The sequence below is a fragment of the Euprymna scolopes genome, chromosome 45, assembly GCF_053919585.1.
Source record: "Euprymna scolopes isolate OS-2025 chromosome 45, ASM5391958v1, whole genome shotgun sequence".
In the NCBI taxonomy this organism is placed as follows: domain Eukaryota; kingdom Metazoa; phylum Mollusca; class Cephalopoda; order Sepiida; family Sepiolidae; genus Euprymna; species Euprymna scolopes.
The window spans coordinates 59,826,744-59,852,926 of record NC_136526.1 but is presented as its reverse complement, the minus strand read 5'-3'; the positions used below and the strand labels follow the sequence as shown (position 1 = coordinate 59,852,926).

The 26,183-nt window shown below is 31.2% G+C and overlaps 1 protein-coding gene across 1 annotated transcript; it reads right to left on the bottom strand.

Annotated features, from left to right (window-relative positions):
• Positions 1-13,321: 13,321 nt before the first annotated feature.
• LOC145269782 (uncharacterized) lies at positions 13,322-26,072 on the bottom strand. Its single transcript, XM_080125501.1, has 2 exons — positions 25,960-26,072; positions 13,322-17,689 (listed from the first exon to the last, which is right to left on the bottom strand). The coding sequence occupies exon 2, from the start codon at positions 16,890-16,892 to the stop codon at positions 15,846-15,848; it is 1,047 nt and encodes a 348-aa protein (XP_079981627.1). The 5' UTR covers positions 16,893-17,689; positions 25,960-26,072; the 3' UTR covers positions 13,322-15,845.
• Positions 26,073-26,183: the final 111 nt, after the last annotated feature.

Genomic DNA, 26,183 nt, shown 5'->3' with positions numbered 1-26,183 from the left:
CTTCTTTCTCTATGGTCATTAAAGCCAAGAAATCTCTCTCTTACAGAGATGAGCGGTGAAGAGGGAAACTGACTATTTTCTATTTTTGTTCCTGATTTTTGCCTACTACATTTTGCTACAAAATCCCCCAAATTTTTAAATGTGATATTTCTCTTCAGCACATGAAAACCTATAAAAGTCGTTGTAATAAACATGAGTGTTCATTTGGAAATAAACTGCAAATTGACCAAAACATCTTTAGGATACACGATTTTTTCAGCCAACGAAAATGTCATATTCCAAAAATTACATAAATTGATCGAATATTTTTATTTTTTACTCAGGAAAATTAATTTTTATGAAAAAGCAAGAATCGTCTGTCTTGCTCCGTCATATTTAATGAAAGGAGAAAACTCAATTTAATGAAAGGAGAAACTCAGTCCCTCTGTATTAATACTCATCAAGGTAGTACAGATACAAAAGGCTCGCATTTGGGGGTCAAGGTAGCACCCGCGATATTTCAGCAAGTCATGGATACCAGGCTGAGCGACCTGGACACTGCCATCGCATATCTAGATGACATCATTATAGCGAGCAAAAGCAGGGAGGAACACGCAAACCATATCAGTCAAGTATTCAGTCGAATACAAACTTATGGGTTTAAGGTCAAAGAAGACAAGTGTGAATTTTTTTTACACAAACTCAAGTACCTAGTGCATGTCATTGATAAAGATGGCAGACGCCCAGATCCAGTCAGGTCGTCCGCCATTAGAGAAATGCCAGCACCGGAAAACATAGCACAATTACAAAGCTTTTTAGGCTTGGCAAATTATTACCAAGGGTTTATCTCTAACATGTACAAATTGCGTGCATTCATCACTTAATCAATTATTAAAGAAGAATAAAACTTGGGAATGGACAGAGGATTGCCAGACAAAAAATTAAAAAATCCTTATTTTCAAACTGTTCCCAGCTCATTTTGACCCGAATTTGGATATAATAGTGGCTAGCAACACGAGCCAATATGGCGTTGGTTGCCTGCATGTTACATAGGATGTCAGACAGCTCAAACAGCATCTAGCTTTTGTGTCCCGGACTCTGCTTCCAGTAGAGAAAAATTGAATTGAAAACCATGGTTTATAATATCATTCGCGAACTGCCGGTTACACTTCAGGAAATTAAGAATCCATGAATCAAAATTTCATCCAAACTACTAAGCAGTAATGGCCAAAGATCTTGAGATGCAAAAAAAAAAACAAAAAAAAAACGACCGCGGCGACGATGAGAATTTTTTTTTTTTTTTTTAGTTGTTTGCTCGTTTTGGGGTTGTGAATTGTCAGCGACAACCGTACCCAGTTCACCTCAGCAGTGTTCAGAGAATTTTGCACATGGAGAAATCAGCTTGGGAGGGGGTGTTGTGAGGGAACCACCCCCCAATTGGACTAATATAAACTTGACTCATGGCGATCCCAGGCGGGGATGTAATTCCAGAGCGACCATCACATGCTCCGTTAATTACTAACACTTTTTGTTTGTAACTTTACAACAATATCTAAAGGCACCAGAAATGCAAAAGGTGTGATACTAGCAGCCAGGAAAAGCCAGCCGGAGGGAGCGCTACTACAACAGCAGCAGTAACAAGTACAGACGGTTGAAGGATAGTTGTGAAGAAATCAACAAAAACTACAAATACTCCCTCCACAAGATATCAGAAGGTCCATATCCCATAGTTTTATGCCCCTTCAGGAGCTCAGGCCATCTACAACTTTGCAAATGCTTTTATATCGAGGAGCTTCTTCTTTGGACGGGTGTGCTAGCCCCACGTCCTGGCCTGGAGATGGATCGAGTGGCTATTTGTGATGGTCGGGTTGCAGTGTGTGAAGTAGTTTCTGCAATGAAGCGGGTCGCCATCAACAGGTCACCAGGACTTCATAGTCTGCCCTACAAGTTTATTTGAGGCTGTCGCACATTTTCATTCCAATTCTGACGACAAACAACTGGTTTGCCATGGCATCTATATCGGGTCAAAGTTACCAAAAGCGCGGTCACACTTCTAAAGAAAAAAGACGCATATATTGGGAGTTAGATGATTTTAGGCCCATTACTTTGTTAAATGCAAATTTGAAAATTTTGGTCCAAGTTCTTGCGAATCGTTTGCCAGTCGTTATCATTGACTTGGTTGAACCAATCATAAATGGATTTAAAGACGACAAAAAACCCGAGCTTATCAATTGGAATCAGTTCAACATGTTCGATAGAGTGGATAATCTTTTCCTGGTGTCTGTTTTGAGAGACAACCGGATTTGGTTCATACTTTTTAACCCTAAACCTAACCCGATCAGACTAAAATTGGCTTAAGATTATTTTTTTACAAAAATCATAAGATTTGATGCAATTACATAAAAGTTTATATATATATATATATATATATATATATATATATATATATATATATATATATATATATATATATATATATGTCAGGTCAGGTCATATGCTACTGGTACCATGTAACCCAGTACTACCTGTCTCATGGTCGGGTCACCGGCGACTAAAGTGGTTCTCCCACCAGACTTGTTTGGTGAGGAGGGTGGCTAGTCTCCCTGAATGATTAAAAACAAGACTTTTCAAAGGGCGAATGGACACTTTTTCGGGGTAAAGGCCCAACTAACACCATGTGTGTTTGTGTATATGTATGTGTGTGTTGGGGTGGAGAGGGCTCCCGTAATCCGTGGTGAAGGCAATCTTTCTAGGAGAAGCAAATCTCTGATTTAAAAAAAAACATAAAGCGGGAGACCAGTAGCCGCATTAAGCTGGTTTGTAGTTTAACTTGTTGTTGGTTATCTTGCTCTTGCTTATTGCTGGATCTTAACATTTTGAACCGAGAGAGGGAGACTTAGCTGTCGTACAAAGCTAAGACACTGTAACATCATCTGTGTATAGATACTTCCTCAGGCATTTGTCTATTAAAATTGCCCTGTGGCGATGGAAGTAATTTTGGGGCTCATAGACTTTAAATGTCTGAGGGAGTGGCACTCGTCTGACAAGACGTTGTAATCATCATATTTATATATATACCATAAAAACAATAGGTGACATGAAAATGAAAAGGAAAACCTAAAATTAATAAATGTTAATCAACGTTTTGTCCCTATTTCAGAGGACATCATCATCAGGACTTGGCTGAAAAAAAAAAATGCTGATGAAATAGGCTACAGACCAGATGCGAGTGATGGAAAGAAACTTTAGGTTCCTTCCTACATTGGAAAAGAATTTACAAATGTGCGTGTAGGAAGGTTGGATTCTTCTATGAATACATATACACATTCAAACGTTATTTATACACATATACACATTCAAACGTTATTTATATACATATACACATTCAAAGGTTATTTATATACACACACATTCAAACGTTATTTATATACATATACACATTCAAACGTTATTTATATACATACACACATTCAAACATTATTTGTATACATACACACATTCAAATGTTAGTTATATACATATACAGATTCAAACGTTATTTATATACATACACACATTCAAACGTTATTTATATACATATACGCATTCAAACGTTATTTATATACATATACACATTCAAATGCTATTTATATACATACACACATTCAAACGTTATTTATATACAAACACGAATTCAAACATTATTTATATACATATACACATTCAAACGTTATTTATATACATATACACATTCAAACGTTATTTATATACATTCAAATGTTATTTATATACATATACACATTCAAACGTTATTTATATACATATACAGATTCAAACGTTATTTATATACATTCAAATGTTATTTATATACATATACACATTCAAATCTAATTTATATACATATACACATTCAAACATTATTTATACACATTCAAATGTTATTTATATACATATACACATTCAAACGTTATTTATATACATATACACATTCAAACGTTATTTATATACATTCAAATGTTATTTATATACATATACACATTCAAATCTTATTTATATACATATACACATTCAAACGTTATTTATATACATATACACATTCAAACGTTATTTATATACATACACACATTCAAACATTATTTATATACATACACACATTAAAATGTTATTTATATATATATACACATTCAAACGTTATTTATATACATATACACATTCAAACGTTATTTATATACATTCAAATGTTATTTATATACATATACACATTCAAACGTTATTTATATACATATACACATTCAAACGTTATTTATATACATTCAAACGTTATTTATATACATATACACATTCAAATGTTATTTATATACATATACACATTCAAACGTTATTTATATACATATACAGATTCAAACGTTATTTATATACATATACGCATTCAAATGTTATTTATATACATATACACATTCAAATGTTATTTATATACATATACACATTCAAACATTATTTATATACATATACAGATTCAAACGTTATTTATATACATATACACATTCAAATGTTATTTATATACATATACACATTCAAACGTTATTTATATACATACACACATTCAAACGTTATTTATATGCATATACACATTCAAATGTTATTTATATACATACACACATTCAAATGTTATTTATATACATACACACATTCAAATGTTATTTATATACATATACACATTCAAACGTCATTTATATACATATACACATTCAAATGTTATTTATATACATACACACATTCAAACATTATTTATATACATACACACATTCAAACATTATTTATATACATACACACATTCAAACGTTATTTATATACATACACACATTCAAATGTTATTTATATACATATACACATTCAAATGTTATTTATATACATACACGCATTCAAACGTTATTTATATACATACACACATTCAAATGTTATTTATATACATATACACATTCAAACGTTATTTATATACATATACACATTCAAACGTTATTTATATACATACACACATTCAAACGTTATTTATATACATATACACATTCAAATGTTATTTATATACATATACACATTCAAACGTTATTTATATACATACACACATTCAAACGTTATTTATATACATACACGCATTCAAATGTTATTTATATACATATACACATTCAAACGTTATTTATATACATATACACATTCAAATGTTATTTATATACATATACACATTCAAACGTTATTTATATACATATACACATTCAAACGTTATTTATATACATACACGCATTCAAATGTTATTTATATACATATACACATTCAAATGTTATTTATATACATATACGCATTCAAATGTTATTTATATACATATACACATTCAAACGTTATTTATATACATATACACATTCAAACGTTATTTATATACATACACGCATTCAAATGTTATTTATATACATATACACATTCAAACGTTATTTATATACATATACAGATTCAAACGTTATTTATATACATATACACATTCAAACGTTATTTATATACATACACGCATTCAAACGTTATTTATATACATACACGCATTCAAACGTTATTTATATACATATACACATTCAAATGTTATTTATATACATATACACATTCAAATGTTATTTATATACATATACACATTCAAATGTTATTTATATACATATACACATTCAAACGTTATTTATATACATATACACATTCAAACGTTATTTATATACATACACGCATTCAAATGTTATTTATATACATACACGCATTCAAACGTTATTTATATACATATACACATTCAAATGTTATTTATATACATATACACATTCAAACGTTATTTATATACATATACACATTCAAATGTTATTTATATACATATACACATTCAAACGTTATTTATATACATACACGCATTCAAATGTTATTTATATACATACACGCATTCAAACGTTATTTATATACAAATACACATTCAAATGTTATTTATATACATACACACATTCAAACGTTATTTATATACATATACACATTCTAACGTTATTTATATACATATACACATTCAAACGTTATTTATATACATACACGCATTCAAATGTTATTTATATACATATACACATTCAAATGTTATTTATATACATATACACATTCAAACGTTATTTATATACATACACGCATTCAAACGTTATTTATATACATATACACATTCAAACGTTATTTATATACATACACGCATTCAAACGTTATTTATATACATATACACATTCAAATGTTATTTATATACATACACACATTCAAACGTTATTTATATACATACACACATTCAAACGTTATTTATATACATACACGCATTCAAATGTTATTTATATACATATACACATTCAAACGTTATTTATATACATATACACATTCAAACGTTATTTATATACATATACACATTCAAACGTTATTTATATACATATACACATTCAAATGTTATTTATATACATATACGCATTCAAATGTTATTTATATACATATACGCATTCAAATGTTATTTATATACATATACACATTCAAACGTTATTTATATACATACACGCATTCAAATGTTATTTATATACATACACGCATTCAAACGTTATTTATATACATATACACATTCAAACGTTATTTATATACATATACACATTCAAATGTTATTTATATACATATACACATTCAAACGTTATTTATATACATACACGCATTCAAACGTTATTTATATACATACACGCATTCAAATGTTATTTATATACATACACGCATTCAAACGTTATTTATATACATATACACATTCAAACGTTATTTATATACATACACACATTCAAACGTTATTTATATACATATACACATTCAAATGTTATTTATATACATATACACATTCAAACGTTATTTATATACATATACACATTCAAACGTTATTTATATACATACACGCATTCAAATGTTATTTATATACATACACGCATTCAAACGTTATTTATATACATATACACATTCAAACGTTATTTATATACATATACACATTCAAACGTTATTTATATACATATACACATTCAAATGTTATTTATATACATATACGCATTCAAATGTTATTTATATACATATACGCATTCAAATGTTATTTATATACATATACGCATTCAAACGTTATTTATATACATACACGCATTCAAATGTTATTTATATACATACACGCATTCAAACGTTATTTATATACATATACACATTCAAACGTTATTTATATACATATACACATTCAAATGTTATTTATATACATATACACATTCAAACGTTATTTATATACATACACGCATTCAAATGTTATTTATATACATACACGCATTCAAACGTTATTTATATACATATACACATTCAAATGTTATTTATATACATATACACATTCAAACGTTATTTATATACATATACACATTCAAATGTTATTTATATACATATACACATTCAAACGTTATTTATATACATATACACATTCAAATGTTATTTATATACATATACACATTCAAACGTTATTTATATACATACACGCATTCAAATGTTATTTATATACATACACGCATTCAAACGTTATTTATATACATACACACATTCAAATGTTATTTATATACATATACACATTCAAACGTTATTTATATACATACACGCATTCAAACATTATTTATATACATACACACATTCAAACGTTATTTATATACATATACACATTCAAATGTTATTTATATACATATACACATTCAAACGTTATTTATATACATATACACATTCAAACGTTATTTATATACATTCAAATGTTATTTATATACATATACAGATTCAAACGTTATTAATATACATATACACATTCAAATGTTTTTTATGTACATATACACATTCAAACGTTATTTATATACATATACGAATTCAAATGTTATTTATATACATATACACATTCAAACGTTATTTATATACATATACACATTCAAACGTTATTTATATACATATATACATGCACATTTACCGAACCGTTTATTTTTAAATGCATTTTTATTTATATTGATTTGTTGGTTAATATCTCATTAATTTTTAAATGCACTTTTTTATATTGATTTGTTAGTTAATATCTTATTAATTTTTAAATGCATTTTTATTTATATTGATTTGTTAGTTAATATCTTATTACTTTTGTTAAAATCATATAAGGAGAAACGGTTAAGAATATATAGATTAGCTGCCCAGGATCTACATTCATGCTTTGCCTTTTGATTATTATATTTCCTATAATGGGGGTTAAATTGCAGAATCATTTTCTCTGCGTGATGGTGCTAGTATTAAATTAGAAATCTTCGTTGGCTCAATCTGATCAAATGTGATGATTTCTGCATGTTCAAAACTGAGCAAGTGGCCATGTTCAGCACAGTGGGAGAAAAGTGCGTTTAACGGTTGTTGATCTTTACATCTCTTGTATGTTTATTGAGTCTTATTTCTAACTTATGTTGTGTTTTTCTCCTGTGTATGTTTCGTAGCAATTATTACAAGGCATAGAGTATTTACCGGTGTTGGAAGTGAGGGTTTTGGAGGAGTTCCTGGTGGTTTTTAATGTTTGGTTTATCATTAAAGAAGTTGTTTGTGTCGTGTGTATACCAAATCTATTGAGGGTGTTGCAAATTGTTGTATTATTAGTATTGGTCGTTATGAGGAGATATCTATTTAGTAAGGATGTGTCTGTTGTTTGATGTTTCTGTTTCCTTAGACTATATTTTGTGGCTTTTTTCTTCATATTAGAAATAAAATAAGGAACTTTTTTAGTTTGTGATATGTTGAATTTCATCATCAAAGAATTGGGAGCTACGTATTCTAAAGGCACTTAATAAAAAGCCAATGACGATGCTAGTTTTTATCTATCATTGTGGTGTGATAGCATAGTCAGAAATCGCCATTAAAAATGCGTAATAATAACTTCAATGATCAGACTTTATTTTTTACAAGGTAGTCACCACTCATCAAGGCCTGGAAGCCACTCGGGGATAAGGGTTATTGTGTGTACAGTACGTTAGTTTTGGAGATTTGATAAAGTGTCTTACTTAAGGAGGCGGTTCATCAGGAACTTGTTTACATTGGACTTGAAGACATCCAGGTTGTAGTCAGGTTGAAAACAAGCAACCGGAACAGAGTTCCACAGGCGTGCAGTTCTAAGAAAGAAGCTTTGTTCATGGAATCTACGTTTTGTTTTTGGCACAGATAAGGAGTGGGGAAAATTTTTGACAGTGGTTTCAGCTAGGCGGATGTTTATCATGAAAGATTGGTGAGAGAGGACCAGAGATTGGAGTTCAGACGAGCACCTGCCATAGTAGAAACAATAAAACAAAGACAGGCTCGCAACATCTCTCCTGTGGGAGAGAGGTTGCAGGGAAGAGAAAAGGGCATCATCCACAAAGCCTATTTTGTACTCTGTCAAGGCGGGATAGGCTGTTTTTAGCAGCTCCTTAATATCTTTCGAAGCTTATAACTACTTTTAAATGTAATTTAAACCCTATCCTTTTTCAATAAAAAGATAAAAGACCAAATTTTAAAATAATATCAGGTTTAATAGCAAAATATGCAAAATTTGTTTTTTAAAATCGTTTTTTTTTTTTAAAGATTCCAAGAAAATCAACGAATTTTAACATACTTCGAATATAATAAACATATATAAATTCCAAAAATTACTTACCTATAAAAATACTAATCAATGGGTACTTCCATTTTTCATTGTTAAGAATTTATCCATATCTATATTTTATATTTAATGCACTTTTTAGATAAAATAATTTTTTAAGCAATAATTAAAAAAATGGGAAAAAGAGGAGATAACCGTCTCCTTTTCTTAGAGTTGAGAACTATGGTGGCCTCTAAGCGCCAGAATTAATCTCATTTTCTATTTCTGGCATGTGTTTGCTGTAAACAAAAGTTGGGCCATCGTACTCGGAAAATGATCACATTTCACTTATCAGTTTTTGCTGTTAAAAACAACTACTCGACCAAATTGCTATTTTTTCTTAAAGAAATACACGAGTTTTTGATTTAATACATTTTATTTCTTCTTTATGGAGTGAATTTTTCAATCTAAAAAAAGATTGAATAAAGCAGAAAAAAAATTGTTGTAGGTATTCAATCATTTTAGGACAAAATTTAAAAAATGTGAGGTTTCACTTAAAAAAAATCAACGTGTTTTTTTTTAAATGTTTTTAACTTTTGATTTTACAAGTAAATTTGCACATAACTATTCTTTTTTGTTTTAAATTAGATTATTTATTGATCTTTTATCTTCAATTTGCGATAATCTGAGGTGAAAAAATTATTTTCATTTTAATCGACATTTCAAAATGGGAATAAAAAAACGTTTGCCTAGAATATTATATTCGGTTTATTAGAAAGAGCATAACATTTCACACTAAAACCTGCAAATATTGTAAACATTGACCCAATAAAAAAAAATTTTGATAGATTTTTAATGTGAAAATTTAAAAAAAAAAATTAACTCGTAGAATTCAATTGATTTCATTATGTAGAAAAATGTCTGCATGAGCGCGCGCAGGCACTTTGTAAACACTGGGTTTTTTTAATAAAAAAATAATATTTCTATTATTTTTTCAAAAAAATTAATTGTTTATTTTGGAAGTATATTCCATAAAGAAATAAAACAAACCCCTTTAAGAAGAGAAATTACGGGTTTGGTATATTTTATTCGCAGTTTTATGTTAAGGGTGTCAAAACTCCCCCCCAAATTCTGACACACTTAGTGGTTCGAGTAGTAATATAAGTAATCGTTCTTTATGATAAATACGTCTAGAAAGTGTAGGGAGTTGTCTTGTTCAGATTCATATGCAAATTTTATAGAGAGTTCAACTGAATTTAGTTTATTCTTTAGTTTTTCTTTTTGCGCATTTAAAGGGAGAAAACTTACTAACAAACAAATATAAATAAAAAGGCATAAAAAAATAATGGTTCTGCAAATATTCATGTATATTAAATACCGTTTGAATGTGTGTTATTAAATAAAATGAAAATTATTTAAACCATGGTATTACAAAACTTAATTCTTTTCATCATAATATAAGATCACGGTTGTATATAGATAAAAACTGGCATAAAAATATTATATATATATATATATATATATATATATATATAATGCGTATATATTGTAGATTTTCAATCAAAAACAAAGAAGAAAATAGAAGAAATATACAAATATTTAGGAAAAATGTGAGGACGGAATATATAAAAAAATAATATAGAATAATCTATATATGTATAAAAATGAAAATGTTTGTGTGTCTGTCTGTGTGTTTATATTTCCCTAGACAATAACTGTATCATTTTCCGGTCTACAGACTCGAGATTTGACATGAGGGGTATTGAGATTTACGAGTTTTGTATATTTTATTAGCAGTTTTGTGTTAAGGATGTCAAAAATTCCCCCAGAATTCTGACACACCTAATAAGTGTAGGGAGTTGTCTTGTTGGGATTCATATGTAAATTTTATAGTTCAACTGAATTTAGTTTATTCTTTAGTTGTTCTTTTTGCACATTTATAGGGAGAAAACTAACAAATAAATATAGATAAAAATGCATTAAAAAAAGCAAAATTAACGGTTCAGTAAATATGCATGTATATATGTATATAAATACCGTTTGAATGTGTGTTATTAAATAAAATGAAAATTATTTGAACCATGGTATTACAAAGCTTACTTCTTTTCGTCATAATATAAGAGCACGGTTATATATAGATAAAAACTGGTAAAAACATAAAAATATACAATACGTAAATGTTATATATGCTCAATCGAAAATAAAGAATATAGGTAAAAGAAATATACAAATGTTTAGAAAAAATGTGAGGAAGGAATATATACAAAATAATATAGAATAATAAAATAAAAAATAAAGATTACAAAATGCAGTAAATTTTATGAAGTCAACATAGTACGATCCATCAAAATATCCAAGAAGCAAAGTGGTAATCGATTAAGTCTACAGTACAGGAAACCCAAAATGATGATCTGAGGTGTAAAATATAAAACATACATTTCTAGACAACAATGTAGCCAAAGGAAGATATTTTACTCATATATGTTTATATATCTACAATAATGCACTATATATTTATTTGTATATCTATAAAAGTGAACCTTTTATCTACAGACTTGAAATTTAGTATATATATATATTTTTTAATTACAAGTAACTGTTTAAAAAAAACAATATTCACGTTTTTTACTTCATTTCTTTAAAGAATTTAACGTTACGTTTAATAGTACAATATTTCTGTTTATAATAAATAAGCAATCTGTCTATTTTCTAGCATCATTACTTTTCGAAAACAAATTTGTATGCTTTAAAATTAATATGGGAGAACACAACGTTTTCAATTGGATAGTCAGCCCTTCATGTGCTTTTGACTAGTCTTTCAACACTGCTGGAGTATAATTTATTTAACGTTCTCTCAAATCATGACTGTACCCTAATCGATCATGTCACTGATAGCATAGATACTAAAGCCTAAGTACCGTTTGGTGACGTCAATATCCACTATAAAAATTGGCTTAGTTCCTCAAGATAAACAGATCGACCCTGTATTTATAGCTTCTCTATAGATAATTTCCTCACAGACACAATCATGTTCCACACCCTCTTGCCACATCAAGAAGACTACCAACTTTAATTCTAGACCAATTCCTTACCACACCACCCAGGATGGTGTGACTAATGCCCATCGTACACTTGATAACACGGATCACTTAGTAGTTTCAGTAGACATCATCCTAAATTCCCAAGTCAAATGTTAGAAGTCATTTATCAAAACGACAGTGTACTACAAAATGAATGGCTAAGAATCGCTCATATAACACATCAGATGCTCAATGGACTAATATGTTTTTCGTGCTAAAAGGTATGCGAATGAGAAATCAAATGATCCAAAGCGGCCATCGAAGCACATATGCCCACATGAAATTATAGCAAGAAACGCTTTCTGTTGATTCATACGCCATAAGTAGGGCTGTGACAATAGAATATTCTTTTCATTCTTTTGACTCTCGGGTATATATCGACACAGATACAATTAATCAACCGAGAACCACATCCGTCTATATAAAAACATATAAGATATTAACGGATATGTACTCAAGCGTCAAAACAATGACAAGAATATGCTGTTGTCACAGCCCTAGTCATAAGGCAATCACAAGTAGACAATTTATAGATGCTAGAAATTCTTGTAAGACTGAAATAACCAGTCAAGAGAAAGCATGTTTAAATAATCAGGAAACACATAGAATCACAGAAGATTTGTAACATAATCGTTATTTTAATGAAATGGTGTTAGATTTTAACACTGAGCACCGCACGTTGTGTCTGAGACAATCACACGAAAACAAAAAAGTCGACTTTTTCAGTTGAAATGAAATACATTTATTTCTGGCTTTTCGAAAATAACGCATTTACTCTCGTTTTATAAGTCTTTTAGTATATGTCGTCTTCAATGTAGTTAAATGATAAGGTGGGCGACCCAAGGTTGTAGCTGTTGATAAATCCAATGCATTTTACAAAGTCTGGCATAAACTCGTCTAATAAAAAGTAAGTCACATGGTATACCTGAATGGATATTAAATATAATTAGACCCTTCTTAGACAAGAGGACCATCCAGATTGCTCTTAATAGACGTACATCTAAACAGTGTAATATTAATGTAGGACTGCCTCAGGGGTCGATCGTTTTGTCATTATTATTCCTTATAATCAATAACGACTTCCCTAATAACATTGTGTCCAAGATGGATATATTTGCCAAATGAGACCATGCTTTATTAAAGGCACAAAGAAAACCGGATATACACAAATCTTAGATAATGGAAGAATCCTTAGAAAACTACATCTAAACTGTAGTGAAGCCGGAAGATGACTTCAAAGCAGGTGGCTTTCTCCCTTTTGCCCCATACTAAGTATGTAAGTCGTTTAAAAGATTGCCGGCAGCATGTTAGCGTTAGGGTTAGCTGTTCTCCTATTTTTAGTTAAGATTCGAATGTCTTCATGTGTAGCATTGGATTTGACTGCAAATCCTTTGCCACATATATGATAAGAATATGAACGTAATTCTAACAGTCCTTTCTGCTAAATTAGCCTCATTAGTTGTTATTTAAGTTCTGTGAAGAGTGTGTTCTGCAATGTTTTCCTATTTTTTATCAATATATATTTTAATGTAATTGTTTTATCACAGACTTCTTTATGAATAACAACTCTTGTTAGAGTGTGTTTTCATGTGTAGTTAAGCATTGGATTTGACTGCAATGGTTTTGTTACATATATTACAAATTTTGTCAGTAGATTGTAAAGTAGGCAATCAATTTCTATGCAGACTGTGTTCTCCAATGTTTTCCTATGTTGCATCAATATATATTTAAATGTAATTGTTTTACAACACACTTCATAATAATTCTTGTGTCTTCATATGTAGTTTAGAATTGGATTATATAATTTTCTCTTAACCCAGTTGAACATATAAATATATCTGGGGTTAACACGTGAACTCTATATGAGATACTTAGATATTCGAATGTTCCATTAAATTTCTTTTTCTCTAATAGTAAAGAAATTAAGAACATAGTTTTCCTCTTCCCAATTAACAATATCTATGTGTTGCAATATATCTTTCGTTTTGGTCTCTGGATCTTACTGGATCCCAGCACAAGATTTATCTTGTCTCGTGGATTATCCAGCTTTGTGTTGTTACTTGAACTAACATCAATTAGAGAAGGTGTGTCATTCCTCGTAAAAGCTTATGTGGACTAACCATCGAAAGAAAATCGTGTTTGGGCTGGAAATACTATGTAATGTAAATATATGGTAAGGATTTACATCTAAGGAAAATTATCCTTATTCCCGGTTGTTCTGACAAACCCCTTGGACAGAAAGACCTTACACCTTCGAGGAAAGTGTCTAGTAGGCATAAAGGTCTCTCCTTAAGCATTGAAATTCTCTCTTTTGTTTGAAGAATTCAAGCGGCTCCTTCCTAGGGCTTACACTTTATACTTTATTCTGTTATGATTTAAATTTATATCCGGCGGCTCATTTAAGAATAGATGCTGTTTACTTTATGGCTGCTATTTGTATTTCGTTACAGCTTGATCTTCCAGGAATTGTTTCTACGTATTTCTGACGAATCTTTTTTATTAAACCAGTTGCTCATATCACAACCGGTATAATGTTTATTTCTTTCAGAGTCCATGTCATTTTTAGATCATTTATTAGATCCTGATATTTTGTTATCTTTTCCAATTCAGCTCTATATAGGCCAAAATCCTTTGGGACTTTGAAATCGATAATGAGCGCAGCTCTTTCAGGCATGTTCCAAATTACAATATCTGGTTTGATGGCCTTGTCTTTTATATCTGTATGCTCCAGTGTGCATGTCTCGTTACATTCGTTTGATGTTCAAATGCTTTACCACAAATTCCACACAAATAAAGTTTCTCTCTAGTGTGTGTTCGTATGTGTACTGTTGCTTGATATTTTAGTGCAAATGCTTTATCACACACTTCACAAGGAAAAGCTTTCTCTCCAATATGTGTTCGAATGTGTACCATTGCACACGTCCGACGTCCAAATGCTTAACCACACTTTACAAGAAAAAGGTTTCTCTCCCGTGTGTGTTCACATGTGTAGCTTTGCACTACTTTAATCTGCAAATGCTTTAATACACACTTTACAAGAGAAAGGTTTTTCTCCAATGTGTGTTTGCATGTGCATCGTTGCACACGTCTGACGTGCAAATGCTTAATCACAACTTTCACAAGAAAAAAGGTTTCTATGCAGTGTGTGTTCGAATGTGTACCATTGCTTGATTTTTTTTAGCAAATGCTTTACCACAAATTTCACAAGAGAAAGGTTTCTCTCCAGTGTGTGTTTGCATGTGTACTGTTGCTTGATATTTATATGCAAATGCTTTACCACACACTTCACAAGGAAAAGGTTTCTCTCCAGTGTGTGTTCGCATGTGTGTCATTAGACACGTCTTACGTCCAAATGCTTTACCACACACTTTACAAGAAAAAGGTTTCTCTCCAGTGTGTGTTTGCATGTGTCTTGCCACATGATTTGGATATGCAAATGCTTTACCACACACTTTACAAGAAAAAGGTTTTTCTCCAGTGTGTGTTCGCATATGTACTGATAAATAATTTTGATAAGCAAATACTTTACCACAAACTTTACAATCAAAATTTTTTTCTCCAGTGTGTGTTCGCATGTGTTCTGTTAAATTACGTTGATATGCAAATGCTTTACAACACACTTTACAAGAAAAAGGTCTCTCTCCAGTGTGTGTTCGCATGTGTTGCATTGCATTGCTTCGATCCGCAAATGCTTTACCACATACTTTACAAGAAAAAGGTTTTTCTCCAGTGTGTGTTCGCATATGCATCGTTGCACATGTCTGACGTGCAAATGCTTTACCACAAATTTCACAAGAAAAAGGTTTCTCTCCAGTGTGTGTTCGCATGTGTTGCGTTGCTTGATTTTTCTGAGCAAATGCTTTACCACAAATTTCACAAGAAAAAGGTTTTTCTCCAGTGTGTGTTCGCATGTGTAGCATTGCTTGATTTTTATGTGAAGATGCTTTACCACAAATTTCACAAGAAAAAGGTTTCTCTCCAGTGTGTGTTCGCATGTGTTGCATTGCATTGTTTCGATTCGCAAATGCTTTACCACATACTTTACAAGAAAAAGGTTTCTCTCCAGTGTGAGTTCGCATGTGTATCATTACTTGATTTTGATATGCAAATGCTTTTCCACAAAGTTCGCAAGAAAAAGGTTTCTCTCCAATGTGTGTCCGCATGTTTACAATTGCCTGCATGTCTGACGTGCAAATGCTTTACCACACACTTTACAAGAAAAAGATTTCTCTCCAGTTTTTGTTTGCATGTATTTTGATGTGTATATGCTTTACCACACACTTTACAATAAAAAGTTTTATGTCCAGTGTGCATTCGCATGTGTGGTGTTATATGATTTTTATGTACAAATACTTTACAGCATATTTCACAAGACAAAGGCTTCTCTCCACTGTGTGTTCACATGCAAATGCTTTACCACACACTTTACAACAATATGGTTTCTCTCTTTTGTTTTATTTTACTTCAGTCGAAGTTCTCAGAGATCAAGGGGCCAACAACCTGGAGCTAACACTTGAACTCTATAAGAGATACATAGATATTCGAATCTTCCATTTAAGTTCTTTATCACTCAAATATGTTTTACCACACAATTCAAAAATCTTTATTTTTTCTAGTCTGTTATGATTTCAAATTTCTGGAAGATGATCCTCCAATATATTTTTATAGCATTTTCAAAAGATAAGCTTTTACAATCGTGTTTATTTCTTACTGAAAATTTTAAACTAAGATTTATTCAAGAATAACATTTGTTTTCAATGTCTCCAAACATGTTTTTATATCGAAATGCAACACATTTTCTAACAAGTTATTTTTTCCACTGTGTGTTCATCAACATATGTTCTCCAGTTTCTGTTTCATTTCTGCAAATTGATTCATCTTTGTTCTTTAAAGGGAAATCAGTGATAATCTGAGTTGAGAAGAATAAAATTGCTGTTCATGTTTATTATATGAGTTTATTGTCCACTGTAACTCTTACCTGTGAAGAAAAAAATACAAATTTTACATAAAAAATATGCAATAAATCAAGCCAAAAACTACTAATAAATAGCTGTTTAATCCAGCTAGCATTATGCTATAAACTGAGGTCCCATTTTACCTCTTTACGAACTGGACGACTCTCTTGCTATTGTGTCCTGTCCTTTTCTTTAACATGGTTGTTCTACTAATTAGAGATTTTTCTCATTTTCTAACTATTTCCTTTGGGACATACATCAAAACTCATTTAAATCTTTGTGGTTGGCTTCTAATAATCAAAGTATACCTTTATATTATACTGATTCACTTGGATCCTTAACTATGATGGTGATTTTATGTGATTTTTCCTTTCGTTTCCATAAGAGCGTCCAGGATCTCAAAACAGGGATATTCCACACATATTCATCTCTAAAAACAAATTATATGGTATCTTGTTATATCTTTTCTTTTTTTACGTATCTATTTTTATAAACGGCATATTTTAGTTTTTTCTGATTACTCTGAGTGATTTGACCTTGTATTAACTTCCTATGTACCTGAAGACTTCTCGTATCTTTCCAACGTCTGCATTTTTAACTTGTTGAGATTTACTATTTGATCCAAAACAGGGTTTTTTACAATTTTTTACATGCATTAACAGTAACTTTATAACACATTTAAAATATGATCTTCTAGGCATCAACGTTCAATAAACATCTCTTCAGTTTTCTCGATTTTTTCTAAAGAACCAAACAACAACAACAACAACAAAAGTCTGTTAAAAGATTGGAACACTAAAAAAAATTTTTTTACGTGATCACAGGACACTCAACATTTTCAATTATATCGGAAATGACATTTACATAAATTCAACATTTTCAATTATATCAGAAATGACATAACGGAACTGTTGAGATTTACTATTTGATCCAAAAAAGGGGTTTTAACAATTTTTTTACATGCATTAAAAGTAACTTTATAACACATTTAAAATATGATCTTCTAGACATCAACGTTAAAAAACATCTCTTCAGTTTTCTCGATTTTTTCTAAAGATCGAAACAACAACAACAACAAAAGTCTGTTAAAACATTGGAACACTAAAAAAGATTTTTATGTGATCACAGGATATTCAACATTTTCAATTATATCGGAAATGACATTTACATAAATTCAACATTTTCAATTATATTAGAAATGACATAACGAAACTGGGAGAGACATTATTGATGGGACGCATAATACTTTAGAAGGGATGTTGCACAAAGTTCATTTCCAAGATGATAGACAAAAATCACGTTTCATGGTTGAAAGATGACAAAGACTTACAAATATATGACGATCGTTATTCATACCAGCTGGTTGATTGATGAATCACGAAATTCAAGCCTTTTCGATGACATGATCTTATATTCCCCTCTTCGTCTCCAAAAGGGCTTCACCTATCAGTCTAACTGATTCTCTCCTCGCTCTGTCTGACTAACTCGAATCCTCTTTCAATACACTAGGAATTCCCTTTCTTTATGATGTCAAGGCCTGCCTTCCCATGTGAAATTCATTTACGTGGATTTTACATAATTCTACACATCTTTGGAAAACAAAGACATTATTAAATAGAATTGTTTCATTTATGATCTTTTTGTTAATCATTATTTCCAACTTGTATTGTCCATTCTTTCAACTGACATAAATACTAGATTTACTTATTTCTAAGAATAATCACTACATTCCTAGAATTTCAATCTCTACTATCTTTTTAACTCTTGCTTACTGGGTTCGATTCTATTCTCTTCCAAATATCATTTTTCAAACTTTTCTCATTTGTTCTTTTACTTACTGGCGTATATCCCATTCCATATAATACATCATAACAAAAACTTATATGAAAATATTATAATCTATATAATATTCTGCTTGTTCAATCCTTAGTTAATCTGTATATCACGCTTTCAGTAATCAGTTATAGTCAATCTATATAAGACGTCATGACAAAAACTCATTTACTGATAAAATATGACGCATTTTTTATCTCCACCTCTTTTTCTCTTAAGATGCGGACAAATAGGTGGGGTTCATTCTACGTCTTAATTGACGAGCACGTTAATATAAATTAGTTATGTCATGATATGGATTTTCTTACCTGGTTCTATCAAGATTTGATGGCTACACAGGAAACCGTCGTTATTAAAAAATAACAAGCCAGGGTGGACTCTGCTTTTATAACTACAAGTGGATTATAAATGGGTCTTTAAAATATCACCATGCAATATCTTTTACTGATCTGACTCAAAAGGTCAAAATTGTATGACAAAAATCAATTAATGACATCAGCAGTGAAACAAAATCTGAGTGCATCCAAGGAGTTTTCAATCGACTGAAGCACATTTATAAGAAAGGAATCCCTTAAAAAGCAAAATGGTCACAAACACATACAATTTCGTTCACAGATTCATCCAATTTTAAAGTATCAAACTATCAGCTGTATTTAATGGTTGTTAGGATGTCCTATCTTAATGTGTATAGCTATTATAAGAACATATCATGAGACAATGGATGCATTCCATTGCAAAAGATGATCATTCTGGAGAACAACTACAAGACTGTCCTGAGCAAATGAGGCAGTCAGGAGACACTGCTGTATGTACTTAAGATTTGTAAATTGGTTCGAATGGCAAGTTTCCTGTATCCTGTGTGCCTGTGTTCTTCTAATACCTGGTCATGCATTTTAGATCTCTTTCCATGTTTATTTTAAGATGCAAGTCAGAATTCCCAACTTGTAGGCAGCAATAAATATCAGAGAGGCGGTAGCACTCTCTATATAGGGATGGCCCGTACACGCCTATATACGCCTACAAAACAAAACTATCCAAATCTCAACTTAAATCAACTTATAAGTTTCAAAAAGCACATATTCTTACAGAGAAGTGTCTTACGAATCCAGCGAGTGTCAGAACGTCGGTTAAAATGTCAAAAGAGAGCAAAAACAAAAGGGTACAAAAATGGCCAATTGTTCTTCTTTCTTCTTTCTTTTGAGACGATGTATCTTGGTGTACGAACGGTCTCTGACAACAGTTCAAGCATCAATCGACTGCTCTTTACACGGAGAAGTGCAGTGACCCATCGCTTTTTAGCTAAATCCATAATTAAATAAGATTACGTGTAATAACAAGTTTTAAACACTATATACCCAATGTAGACAGACCACTTCGAACACGGAACTTCTCTCAAAAGGGACAGCTCCAAATAATACACCGGATGCTCACAGACGTTCCAGTTTGCCAGTGGCCTATATTTCTTGGATGCTGAATATTTGAGGTGAACGTTAAGATTTTTTCTTTAAACAGTAACCCACCAGCGTTAATGAAACCACGAAATCTTTATCTCAGTTGATCAAAATTGTTATAAGAGTAACCTATCAGCAAGTACGACGTCAAAAAACAATGTTATAAAAACAAATAATTCTTCAGATTTTGGACTGTAAAATATGTACAAAATGTCAATGCTGTGACCAGGAATTTGAACCTAAGTTAGCACGGCCACAACGTGGGGTCCTAACCTCTAGACGATCACGGCTAACACTGACGTCTGTCACTCTTGGCAGAAAGACACATGACTACTGTCAAACTATTGAAAAATAAGGAGGAAACTTGAAATTCTCACGCATGTGCAAAAATACACTATAGCAACCATTGTTAAATGCAGCTGAATCTCTTCGCTCGCTAAGAAAAGTAGATCAGATCAGTTCTTCTAAGAACTCACCAAACGCCAAAGGAAATAAGTTAAATTAACCGCAAAAGAAACTGCAAGAAAGTCAAGAAAAATTTAATAGTGAAGGTATGAACATTTTAGAACTTTATAATACTCTAACTGTTTTATCAGAGAGGCGGTAGCACTCTCTATGTAATATAGACCCGATGGAGGACCAAGAGGCAACTCCTAAGGCCCAAAACCCAAAGACCTAAAACCCAGCAGGAAGCGACCTGCTACTAATGGAGGCGGCAATGAGCCGCCTCCAAAAAAAGACAATACTATCATGAATGTAAGTTTAAAAATAAGACTGTAAGTAAAAATACTAATTAACAAGAAAAAAAGCATTGGAAATGCAAAAGGATATAGGGATGGTATGCCAAAAAGTATACAAACAAGATAGCTATGAATGGCTAGGCACATGGAAATAGAATTGCATCCAAAGTATAGCCCTATAGCTTTTTATAACCGTAATGATGGCACGGAATGAAGATTGGAGAAAAGCTATAGGGCTATACTTTGGATGCAATTCTATTTCCATGTGCCTAGCCATTCATAGCTATCTTGTTTGTATACTTTTTCGCATACCATCCCTATATCCTTTTGCATTTCCAATGCTTTTTTATTCTTGTATAAATAGGTTTGGCCAATGTCACATTCTTATGAGCAGTGATAAAGAATTCTCAGTGTATTATAGTTTTGCTAGTTGATAATCTTAAATTAAACAAAAGGGCAAAGAGTTTGTGTCAAATTGAGGAGAGATCCACAATGCCGATTCGACCATAGTACAGATCGTCAGCAAGTTTTTTTTTCCAAATATCCCTTTACCAATAGAATTTGATAGAAGCACCAGTGAGGTCAGTTTTGATAATCCATCGCCAAGTAGAAGTAGAGCAACCATGTAATAACTATTGAATCAGGCCAAATTGTCATAAGGGTTGAGTATGCAAAGCATCAGCATGTCAAAACTATTGGCTGGTAATGTTGTTGATCAATACTTGATTCAATATCAGGTTTGATCCCAGCATACATGATCTTAGCTCAATTCTATAACACTATTTGGCTATCTTGTGATATATAGCAAAGCAGTAATTTACCAATTGTTTTAATACGATGTTATCATTTTTTCTATGGCTGTGTGTCTACTTAAATCATGTACTTCTATACCATAATTTTGAAACTCCTATCATCGATCTGTTTTGTTTTTATAGATTAGAATTGTTTGTGTTTTTTCTTTTACTGTACCAGTAAATACACAACTATTATACAAAACCGTTTGAAGTACAAATTTTATTCTCAAGTGTAGAAACATACAAAATGTAAACTAATCAAAAATCAAAGGAAACGAGCAGATGAGGAAGACAAACAATTCTTGCAAAATCAGAATTCTTATCTGTAGTCCGATAACTATGTTTGTAATTAATACTGGTGTGATGCATTTTTATTTAATTTTTTTATTTCTTTTCCCTGAGCTAAGGACTAATAAGGTTATCGTTTCTCATGAAATTTGAATTTCTTAGTTAAAATAAATAGTACTTAATCGATTTACATAATATTTGGAATATGACATGGCCAGAATCTTCAGTAATGAAGAATTCGATTATCCAGTGGTGCAGAAATTACTGTTGCTGCATTTTCAGTATTCCACTGAGAAATTTTGGAGTATAAAGATTTCCATCTGAAAATTACAGATTTCCTGTGTCTCAGATGAGGAAAGAGAGCAGATGAAATCTGATTTGTTAATTCTCAACTGGTTTTACGGAAGGAATTAGAAGATCTCTCTTCCTATTAACATCTGCCGGAGACAATGGGTATTGGAAGCAACTTTCACTTTCCTATACATCTTGATCTACTATGAATAGAGCTCCTTCGTCGTTTTCAGTTAGACTTCCTCACGTTAAGATCACGGGACCCATGTTAAGTTGAAGTGAAATGGAAAACGATCCAATGAGTTTCTATAATTTTTGTTTATATTTGAAAATTGTGCTGCAGGCAAATAATACAGAAAAATGACTTTTGTTTCAAATGCTTCCTGTATTGTTGACCTCTGCTTTTGATTAATCATTTGAGTTGTGTTAGTGTGAATTATCAACAGGCACTTTCAGTGTAAAAACTAAGAGATTGAGATTTCAAGATATAAAATTCTCACTGAAAAATGGATGCTTCTTATGCGCATCTTCGGGGTTTCATCAGCAGGACTGATTATATCTTGGAGGAATTGACAAAGTCTCAGTGTAAAAGCAATGAGATTGAGATTCTAATGATATCAGTGGAAAGATATGTCGAGATATCATTGAATTATCACCAAAAAGGGATGCTTCTTATGTGGATATTTGGGGTTTCATCAGCAGGACTGATTCTATCTTGGAGGAATTGGCCAGCTCACTTGCTTGTGACTTCTCTGAGGATGATTCGGCAGCGGCTCAATTGATAGCCAAAATTTTTGTAAGTTTTAAGATATTTGAAGGGAGAGTTGATTCAATTATGTGGAACTAGAATTCTGTCTTTGTCTTTTTGCGAGACACTAATGAAGCAATCAATCATTTGCTAATTCCTGGCGGCAGATTGTCTGCTCCTTCTCCTCTGATGATCTTGCAATGCATGTTCTGGTGCAAGTTGCCAACTCATTGGATTTATTTTTAAATTTAGTATTTATCGTTGGAGAAATTCTAATGCTTCTTATGTGGATATTAGGGGTTTCATCAGCAGGACTGCTTCTATCGTGGAGGAATTGGCAAACTCACTTGATTGTTACTTCTCTGAGGATGATTCAATCAGTGCTCGATTTATGGCCAAACATTTTTTTGAAGTTTCTGATTCTACAGATGAAGACTCTTGGGTGTAAAAGTTACTTCAGCAATTTAAAGAGATGATAAGAATAGATGTTCAGTATTGGATCGTTAGACATTCAGGAAATACAGCTTCAAGCAGGAAATATCATGTTCAGTTGCCGTAACATTGCTCAACGAACTTGAAATCATGTAATTGCCTTCCACATTTTAAGTCGAGTAGTCAAGAGCCTAGAGAAACAAGGTTTGTATGATAAGTATATGAATGTGTTCCTTCAGCAGAAGAAGGATTGAGGAAACACATGTAGCTCCTCAAAAGTTTTGAGGTTCTAGTAAATCAACCCCCATATTGGAACCACTTGATGATAACAGGCACACTCTTAAAGGAAGTTTTTTGCGCTTGAAAAAATTGAATGCATGTGCGCACAAAAATTGAATTTAAATCTGATATAGTTTTCAGCTTCCCAGGAAACCTATAAAAGCCGTAATTAAAAATAAAAATGTAAAGGTGGAAACCAGGTAAAAATTTCCCAAATATTCAAATTCAATTTGTAACATATTTTTATTGATAAAAATAAAACAAAATATTAACGCTTATGAATGACCACACATTTGCATTAATTTAAAGACAAGAAAAGATTAATATAAAAAAGTCATAAATTGGTTAAAAAATCTATTTTTTGTTTACAGTTGAAAGATTTCATGAAAATAAATATTAATATCCGATGCCTCCATTCAATCTTGAAAGACAAAGGATATCCCCTGTAGGGGCAGCTGCATGTGTAATTATGAGGCAAGGGTTGCACAATCCTCAACCACACTTCTCTTGAATCGACAATGTTTGAGTTCCGTGGCAAGAAGTCTAGGACGACTGGAAACAATGCACAGATAAGCAGAGAGCACATACAATACCTAGAAGTCCCAAATGGTCACCCATTTAGTACTGATATTTTTCAACATTACTTAACTTCAGTGATCCAGTAGGAACCAGTGTGTCAATGTGATTATGCCATATATTAATATATTGCAAAAAAGAAGGCTCAAATTTCCAACCCGAACTTTTTGAATATTTGAAAAGTCTGGATTTATTACTCTACTTGTCCACCATACATTCGAAGAAAAAGATGAGTGGCTCAGTAACATAAAAGACAAGCCATAACACATTTATATAATAAAATGTATTTTTAGATTCTAAAATAAAATATTCTAATTCAATTTGTAACAAATTTTTATTGATAAAAACAAAACAAAATATTAATGCTTGTGAATGATCACACATCTGTATTAATTCAACGATAAACACAAAAATATATTAAAATAAAAAACGGTCATAAATTGATTAGAGAATCTACTTTTTATTTAGAGTTGAAAGATTTCATAAAAATAAATATTAACATATTCCAAAAAATAAAAGCTCGAATTTCAAAACCGGATTTTTGGAAAGTCCGGATTTATTACACTACTGGTCCACCATACATGTAGTTTAATAGCGGAATAGACAACCCTAACACAAGAATACCGACGCGTTTGTTTACCTCTATTCTAGAATTTGTTTAAATGTTTTTTTCTTTTTTTAATTTGAACCCCGTAAAAAATGTCTAATCTCCATTTAAACATATATTTTATATAATAATTTATATAATTTTCAGATTATAAAATAAAATGTTCAAATTCAAAATAATGTCATGTTTTTTCGATAAATTTGTTATCAATTCTTTTTAACATTACAAATAATAAAAGTCATAAAATTACTTACTTTTTATCCAGTTTCTTCTTTCCATTTTATATTTGATTTAAAGAAAGGAAATTTCGCTGTGTAAAATAATAAAAAAATGTTTTTCTTAACCAATTTCTTTGCAACAAGTCACGTCGTCGAAAACAAAGAACTAAAAAAAAGAAGAGCGTCAATCAAGGGAGGTAATTTTGTCCTCAAAATACGTTTCTTTCGTAGAATCCAAGGCGTTATGAAATTATCATATT